This window comes from Pundamilia nyererei, unplaced genomic scaffold (genome assembly GCF_000239375.1).
Source record: "Pundamilia nyererei isolate P.nyererei 1_Seehausen unplaced genomic scaffold, PunNye1.0 scaffold00283, whole genome shotgun sequence".
NCBI lineage: Eukaryota > Metazoa > Chordata > Actinopteri > Cichliformes > Cichlidae > Pundamilia > Pundamilia nyererei.
In genome coordinates this window covers 154,658-164,020 of record NW_005187684.1, presented here as the reverse complement: position 1 = coordinate 164,020, position 9,363 = coordinate 154,658, and the positions used below count along the sequence as shown (strand labels likewise).

At 40.3% G+C, this 9,363-nt stretch overlaps 1 protein-coding gene across 1 annotated transcript in view; it reads right to left on the bottom strand.

Annotated features, from left to right (window-relative positions):
* LOC102196883 (putative sodium-coupled neutral amino acid transporter 8) overlaps positions 1–6,276 on the bottom strand; it is a 16,196-nt gene extending 9,920 nt beyond the window's left edge. Inside the window, exons 1-4 of the mRNA XM_005750643.1 lie at positions 6,079–6,276; positions 3,165–3,363; positions 1,783–1,939; positions 860–964 (exon numbers count right to left, since the gene is read on the bottom strand). Coding sequence (XP_005750700.1) covers positions 860–964; positions 1,783–1,939; positions 3,165–3,363; positions 6,079–6,276 — 659 coding nt within the window. The remainder of the gene's footprint in view (positions 1–859; positions 965–1,782; positions 1,940–3,164; positions 3,364–6,078) is intronic.
* Between the last annotated feature and the right edge of the window lie 3,087 nt (positions 6,277–9,363).

Genomic DNA, 9,363 nt, shown 5'->3' with positions numbered 1-9,363 from the left:
TACACTCTGGACAGGTCATTTGCACCATTCACACCTATGCCCAATTTAGGATCAACTTAATTAACCTAACCTCACTAAATGCATGTCTTTGGCCAGAGTACCCAAAAAGAACATGCAAACTCCACACAGAAAAACCCAGGACCCTTTTGCTGTGAGGCAGCGGTGTTAACCAGCATGCTACCTGCTACGGTCGCTCACCTCTAGTGGCTCTCCCTTAATGAGAGAGTTTTTTTCTCCCTTTCCTGTGTTCCAGGTCTGCCTCATGAGCTGGAGCTGAGGTGTGTTGCAGCTCGTCAGCCACGACTGCCATCTCAAACCGCCACGCCCCTTCCACGTCCCCCATTTGCTGTATTCTGTTTTTGGCTCGAGAGTTCTTGGTGTGTTCTCTTAGTTTGTTTTGTTTTGTTTGTTGTTTTTGGCCTTGGAGACCGTGAAGAAAAGAGCTTCCCTGTGTTCATCTTTACTTTAGTAGTTTTGTGTAATAAATCCCGTTTAATGACACCTATTTTTCTTTTTCACTTTGTTACTTTCTTTCTTTTTTTTAACAAAAGTGGTTCCATGGTGTAGTGGATAATGCATTTGCATTATATGTGAAGGATTTAAAATTGTTTACACTAAATATTATCTAAGAGTGAATCAGCACAGTTCTAAAAAAAAACAAAAACAAGCCTTGAGCTGGAGAACTGAAAACAAGCGAATCAACCACAGCATTGATAATTCACTGCACTCTCGATGCTGCCAGTCTGTCCGAAGACCAGTCTGAACCTCACTTCACTTACTGTTGTGACCAGTGAAGCAAGCAGATTGTTTGGAGCCCTGGAACCCATTATTTGTAGCCCTCACACACAAACGTACGTACCCATTGGTGTGGAGAGGGCTGTTGTGAACCAGAACAGAAGGCATGGTATGGTATTTGATGATGATGGCTGTGGTCAGGTAGGTCGCAGCCAAAGTACCCAGAACACTGTGAGAGGATGGAGACAAAAAGCCTGCTTCAGACAGAAATCAGACTGAAACATTCAGTCCAACATAAAATGAATGAGAGGCTTACTTGAGGCTGACCAGGGTCATGTTCTCTACTCATTTATCCATATAGAGACATGCTTGACCTGTATGCTCTGAATAAATAAGGATCATAATCCTCTTCTTTAAGAAAAGAAACACTGTGGCACCGTAAAGCTGAGTAAGCACACCTCCAAAACACTTTAACAAATCTGAACACCAGTTTTGCAGGCTATGCTACTCCTGAGAAACAACCTTTATACTTCACCCACCACACAGAAACCTCCAAATTAGGTCTGCAACTGACTATAACTTACACAACAGCTTATGGCCTGTGAATGGTGATATTAGAAGGGCGCTTGTAATAGGATTTTGTATTAATATTACAGTAAATATGAAACTGTATGCTGAGCCAAGATGTTAAAGTTGTCATGAAGGCTGCCAGCAGGTAAAAGGTCATCGATCTTGATAACATTAATCTCCTCATTACTTATTGGTTTCCTATATCGTGATCATTTTTCCTAATTTGACAGTTTGGCCTTTGGGTGGCAGCACAGTGAAGTTTTTGAAATAATCAAAAAAGAAACTGTGAATGAAAAGTCTCACACAAATAATCATAAAGAAATCAAGTATTTTTCAGTGGGTATCCAATCTTTTGGATACAGCTGGGTGCAGCAGGAAATATGAATGATAAATTTGAACCGTCCATTAGCTGTCATTATCACCTAATTTAAAAAATAATAATAACTACTATAAGTGCCACCACATGTAACACCTGACCTGATGTATTTCTGAATGCTGATCTCTTTGGAGATGGATAATGGCAGGATGAGGAAGAAACAGAGCAGCACCAAAGCGAAGCGCCGGTCCATGTAGAAGTGTTCTGGCATCTCTGACTCCGGAAGATTAGTTACCAGCTCATGCAGGGAGTCGCCCACTGACAGACACAAAACAGCGACGTAACAACACACATATATCACAGATGTGAAAGTTAAATGCATTTTTTTTTAAAAAACAGAGAAAATGCAAATAAAACTGCTGTCTAATTCATGAACAGCAATCTGCTTCTACCAATTTCCCTGCTTGCATATCTCAGTTTGGTTTTAAAAAAATAAATTTGAAAAAAGATGTTGCTAAATGAAAGTGCTGAAAAGTCCAATTCAAAACAGATCACAGTGGTAAATGTGCCCAAAAACCTAAATCAAAAACGCATTCTTGTGCTTCAATCGCTTTCCTTTTTTCTAAAAAAGTAAAATATGTCTAGAAATCCATTTACAAACTATGAATCTGTGGCTCCATAAACTACAGATGGATGGATTTTATAAACCAAGTGTACAGATTTATATATTTTTCCCACTGGCCCTTCAAGAAAGCTGTATTTTAGAGGATATAAATTATGAATCTATTTCAGTGCCTGTAATCTGGACAGAAAGATTATATACAATAGGATCCTATCATTTAATCACTTTAAATCTGCATTTCATCTTAGAGATGACACGAGCTGAGCAAGGCTGCCAAAACTGCAGTTGCTCTGTGGTTTTGAAATACACTGTTGAACATTTATGCATGTACTGTCTATTTGCATCACTCTCTGAATTGTTTTCACTCTTCTAACTGACATTTAGTGCATGCTCACTTCTTTGAAGTATCAAACTGAACTGTATGAAAGAGGCAATATCAGGGCTGTAAAATTAATGTAACAATGTAGTACAAAAGTCTGCACTTCCTCTTCCAGCCACTTGAGGCTGCCTCCAAAAGCAAACTGATCCCCCATGTTTCATTTTTATTAGCAACATAAAACAAATCTGTCACTCAACACAGTTCAATCGTATTTATAAATCTCTAGTTCACAACTGTGACATTTGACATTTGCTGAACAACTGACATTAAAATCCACCAGAAATGTGTCGAATCAAACCTGCAACGAGCTGCAGTGGTTTCATGTTGCTGCAACACAGAGCCAACAGATGCATTTCTGTACCACTGTGTCTGCATTTATCCATTCAAACACAACACAACACTGAGAGTTCGAACTAAATACAGTATTCAACACACTCTGAATAGCTCCTGCTGGAAAACAATGTTGGATAACAGGAAAATGATTTTTTTAAAAATAGTAAATTTAGGAAAAGATTGAAAAATAAAAGTGAACATTAACTCACACTTTTCCAGCTGGTCATCCACTATGACCAGAAAGGCCACAGAAATCATGAAGAGGTTGAAGACAAAACAGATCTCACACAGTTGGCCAATGACATGCCCACATATCTTCTTCACCACCGCCTGGTAGGTGCATTGGCCACTAATGGACGAGGAATAGCCCAGGATAATCAGGCCACTAATCAGGAACACGAGGGAAACCTGAGCAGGTGAAGAAAACCAAGACATTAAGACAATGTTAAATCAACTTCCAAGTGTTATTTTGACTGTGTTCTGCTCAATACATTTAAATGACAAAAGCCTAAATTCAGTCAAACTGAATACCCTTTGTTCACGTGCAGCTCTAGGTCCTGAGTCCAAAAGTGCTTGGTAAATAAAAGATCATCAGGAAACATTAAAGTTTTCTTTTTGCCCGTGCACGTTTGGGAAACGTCAGTGTTTCACTAACTTCTGATCAGGTCCTCGTGTCTATTTTTAAATGTATTGCATACTCTGCTGATGGATAACATAAGTGAAACTAATACAATTACTAAATGCCTGCGTGGATGCATGTAATTTATTGGCAGTGTGACAAATGTATTTAATGAATGACCCCATGGAAAACTAAGAAATGTACTGGGTGTCACAGCAACTCAATAATGCACTTAGACATGTAATGGTGACATTGTCAAGATGACCTGTTCATGGTCAAACTGAGAAATCAGAATATGGAAGAAAGGTGATTTAAGTGGCTGTAAATACATGGTTGTTAGTGCCAGAGAGGCTGGATTAGTATTTGGATACTGGATTATGCTGATCTACTGGGAGTTTTCCACTCAATCATCTCCAGAGTTTATATAGAACAGTCTGAAAAAGAAAAAATATCCAGTAAGCACCAAGTCTTGATATGAGAAGTCAGAACAGAATGACCAGACTGTTTCAAGTTGATAGGATGGAAACAGTAATTCAAATGACCACTTGTCTTCTATGCAGGAGAGCATCTTTGAATTCATAAAATGTTAAACCTGGAAGCAGAAGACAAGACCAGACCAGGTCTCATTCTTGTCAGGTAAGAACAGGAAACTGATATATGATATCTGGGACTCTCCACCATTTGACCTTAGAACTGAAGGAGCTTCTCGGATGAGAGGTGAAACGTCTTCAAGTAACTTAAAGAAGTCCAGACGCTTTTCTTTGCAAGCTCCTTTGACAACAGGAAACTGAGGCTACAGTTTTCCTGTTCTGGGCTCACCAAAACTGGGCATCAGCAGACTCAGAAAATATTGCCTGGTCTGATGAATCTTGATTTCTGCTGCAACATTTGAAAGGTAGAGTCAGAATTTGGCATAAACAACATCAAAGCATGGCTCCATCATGCGCTGTTCAGGCTGGTGGTGGTGCTGTAATGGTGTGAGGGATATTTTCTTGACACACCTTTGGCTTCTTAGTACCAGATGACCATCAATTTAAATGCCACAGCCTACCTGAGTACTGTTGCCTAAACTTCTAGCAGGACTCAGATGAACCAAAACTGGTTTCTTGAACATGACAGAATATTCACTGTAATCTAAAGACTTCCATAGTCACCCGAACCCAATGCAAATGACAAGTGTACAACAACTGCATGATCGATCATGTAAATGTGGACCAAAACCTGTGAGGTATGTTTCCAGCACCTTGTTGAATTTATGCCACAAAGAATTTAGACACTTCGCAAAGCAAAAAGGACTCCAGCTCCGTCCTAACACGATGTATCTGATAAAGTCTTCAGTCAGTCTATAAACAGTGCTACCAGCTGCATGTGACTGTGCCTGTGCACACTCTTAACTTTAAGCCTCAACAGTATCCAAATGGGGGATTTGATTTTAACAGTTCAGTTCAACCATCATTAGCCTGTATGAGGGGAAAATGATCCACAGCAGGGATGTCAAACTCTATACACATAGTGGTCCATATACAGCCCACTTTGATCCAATGAGACTACATGATAAATGTGTAAAATTACAGAAAAAGTTAGTTCATTGCTCAGACTGTCCTGTAATTATAAAATATGACGTTTTTGCAATGGACTGACTAATAACAGAAAAACAGGAACTTTCCTGTTATTTAATTGAGTAATAAAAAATAAAATACAGGTGAAAGTTTGAAATCTATGCACTTCTTTATATTTTCTAAAGCTGTCCAGTGGGCCGGATTCATTCATCTATCATTAGTTAAAGACCAAACTAGAGCTAAAAGTAGAGCAAATATTGGAATTTTGTTAGTCACATATAATTACATGCAAAAAGTTCACTGAATACTAACACATGTTAAATTTTAAGTGTGAGTATTGTGACACCTGTATATTTGTCTTTTTTCTGCCCCCTAGTGGCCAAGAATGAATGGCTGCAGCTTTAAATATGTTTAAAATCTTCACTGAGTTTTATGAGTGCAGAGAGTATCCAGAGAGGGTAAAACAAGAAAAAAAATATAAGTCTTGAACAATCTTTGCTCTGTGGAGTTGCTTTGCTAAACAAATTGCCAAAATTACAGTTTTAGAGTCTGCACATTAACAAGAAAAAGACTTTGTGGGGATTTCTTTACAAACTTTTGGATCACTATAGAGGCCAAGTGAGGAGAACATTTTTTATTGAGATAAGAATAAAGTGAATTTTAAAGTCCTGAGGTCAAGTCTAACATGGCCTCTCCTGCCATGTGGAGAAGATCACAGTGTTTTTAATTAATCTCAGAGGGCCCCAGTTTAAAGGAGATAAGATGTATCACTTCCACTCAAAAACCTCCCAGAATCAATAAATATAAAACTGTTATTGCTGATAAATAATCTTTTTTTTTAAAAGGTAATTTTGTGTATTAGACAGGACTCAGTGATGCAGGGGGAAAAAATTCAAAGTGTGAATTTTTGTATAATATGTCTTTCTAAAATGAATAAATACCCACCAGCTCCACGGTGACAGCGCTGTGGATTCCTCCGGCTCTCTCGAAGGCCCAGGGGAAGTTGAGGAGCCCAGCACCTAGAGCGGATTTAAGCATGATGAAAATGGCCCCCACGGAGCCCAGCCGGGGCCCAACGTCCAGAGGTGGCTTGGCCGAGGCTGAAGCCAGAAGACTGATGCTTTCTCTGGCCAATTCCTCCATGCTCCGACCGCCAGGAGACTCACTGCGCGATACTGCGGTGCTCGCAAGTAGACTGCAAACAGGAGCAGGTCACTTGGATGCTGGGCTTGCCTCTCATAGGGGCCCACTGAGCAAGGTGGGCCGGCTGGAGAGCGGGTGGAGGGAGGGGTGGATCTGCTGCTGCTGCCTTCAGGTGCTGCTCAGAAACTTTTTACCTGTCTTTTAACTTAATCCAATGGATCACTTTCATATTGTTGTTGTTGTTATCTTCCCAAGACTTTCCTCTTTGTTTTGGTTTATTTTGTTAAAAAAAAAAAAGGAGAAAAAAAATCGAAATAAAAAGAAGTAATATTTAATCTGCCAGAGGACTTATTTAGAAAGCGTTCAATGTGCAAATTATTTGAAAACAAATGGGGTTTTTTTTACATTTGTTTTTACCTTGTGTAATAAAAATGACATATTTTCTCAGTCTATATCTTATTCTAAAGGTCCTGGCAATAAAGTAGAAAATGTAGTACGCTATGAAATATGCTCTAACTGAACAGCAATAGTGTGAAATGCCTAACTAACCTTAATAATATGTTCATAATAAGGGCTAATGTGGTGTTCCAGTCTGTCTGCATAACTGGTTATGTAGAAAAAAAAGTCAAGTTGAGCTTCTCAATTCAGTAACCTGAATATATACACACAACAACAAACAGCCAGTATATGCGCGTGGACAGAATTAAAGAAAAGGCTGGAATATCTATGCTAGGGAGCATCTTAGAATGAATCCTGGAGGTTGGGGTCTTTGTGAGGGCTAAATGTCCTTGACTGGTAAAGACAGTGAAAGTCTGGAAACAGAGTGGATGAGGAAGACTAAGACCTGCAGTGTGAACGTAGCCTATGGATCTGGCCTCTCCATTAGTGTTTTCTGCTTGGAGCAGAGGATCAATGGAAGATGACCGTTTTTCTTTGAAAGCTTTCTTGCACGTTCTTTTCTCTAAACATGCCGCCATTGTATCCCCTTTTCCGTCTTCCCTCTCATTCCCTCTTTTTGATGCTTTTATCTGCTTTTGTTTGCGGTGCCTCATTTAGTAGGTTGTCTGGTCTGGAAGGGGAAGTAAACATGAAGACAGTTCTGAATGGCCTACATATGTCCAGCAGAAATAACATGGGAGCATCAACTTGTAAATTTCATGCACAGGATTGATTCAGGGGTACAAAAGCCAAACCCACTTTGTTTGAACTCATCCCTTCCAAAATTTATATGTAACTTTATTTCACTTGTGAAATTGAGTTTCTTGACTTTTAATTTCATGGATGAAAATGAAAAAGCAACACAAATCAATTTCCCGCGGTGCAGTCACAGGGTAACAGATTGCATCCCGGAGTTTAAAGCCAGCTTTCTGGGAGGGGGGGGGGGGGGGGAGAAAGGAGAGAGGCAGAAGCTACAAGCAATTTGTTGATTTGCATGCATAACCCATGTGTTTGGGATTCAGACACTGAGGAAAAGGAAATTGATCTCACAAATTCCTTTGAAAATTAACGAGCCTGCCACCAGGATTGGGCATGGAGATAATGAATGAGCGGAGCTGTGTTAATGGGGGTCCTTTCACAGCTTAGGTATCACAGGCCTGGACAAGCTCCAAGCAGAGAAATGCTACAGATGCAAGAACGCACACAGCACAAACAGGGAAAATGCTACAAAGCAGCTATAAGATGTGAGGAAGAATCATGGCCCTGATTTGACTCACCAGCTACACACATGGGAAATTAATTAGTAACGGATCCTAGTGGGCACATAAAAGTATCAGAAATCGCCTGATTCAAATTTTTAACCAAAGGTTTGGCAGCACATTTTTAGACGTCATCACTGGCTGCTTTCTGATAGCTTCCAGGTGTATGTGATGGGTAATTCAGATGATTTGGTGCATATTTCTTAAACACGCAGGAGGAAAGCTTACATAGAACGTGGCTGTTGAAACGCTGGGAGAGCTGGATGAGCAGGAGTTTAGATTTCAGCCAGCGTGTCATGCTGGATGCTAGTAGGATGTGATGAGGGAAGAACCAATGGATCATTTGGAGAATTCAGCTCAGAGCCACCCCAGTATATGTTTCAACTGCTCGTTCAGAATATAACCCTACAACCTGGTTGACCCAACAGGAAGTCCTGGCATCTGGGAACCTTGGAGGAAACAAGGGCATGTGACCTCCACTCACCACCAGCTTTCCCAAATCTTGTTAGCACGGCAAGCTGGCTCCGGGGTCATTTCCCAGTTTCCCAAGGTTCCGAGGGAGATTAGTTCTTAAGTGGAGCCATCATCCAAGAAGACTGGTGACAGATTCACAGGCTGATCTGGCCTATTAGGCTTGGATAAAGAGCCAAAGCTCAGAGCCCCCAGCACACCGGCATACATCACCTCTGATGAAATCAGCCTGCATCACTGAATTCAGCCCAATACCAATACTAAACCCATGAGTGGTGTGGAATTAGTCCAGTCAATCTGTGATTACTCCTCGGAAAGGAATGCAATTATTTCTTCTCAGCAGTCTGCCTCATGTCACAGGTTTAACCTCCACTTTTTAATCACTCTCTAGCGCTCGTGGTGACTGGAGCCAAAATGTTAGGTACGTAGGTTTGATCAGTTCTTTGTGATACCTGGAGCACAGTGAAGAGAAAATGTGCAAGAAAATGCAATTAATACAAAGACTAAAGCTATGATGGCATTTTTAATGCTGATTAAGCAGCTCAGTTTTATTTTTATTCAAATTAGGATTCGAGTCACCAGGACATCTACGTGGTCTAGCAGTTAAAGGTCAGAGCGGGTAAAGACAGGAACAATATAGTCCCCCAATCTACCTGTGGATGGTGACCTTTTGGCACATCAATAAACCTCTGTCTGCCACCTCCAAATGTTTATTGTTGAATGATCAAACATGCCCCCTACAAAAACCTTCTGGAAGCTTTTATTGATTTTGAGCCATTTCCCCAGGTATTTTGCTTTTAAGAAATTACTTTTCACGTAGGTAGCTTTGTGAGATGTGTGTGTGTGACTGAACCATCCTTGATTTTTGGAATAGAGCATACATTTCAAATGCATCCACAGGATGGAAACAGACAAAGAA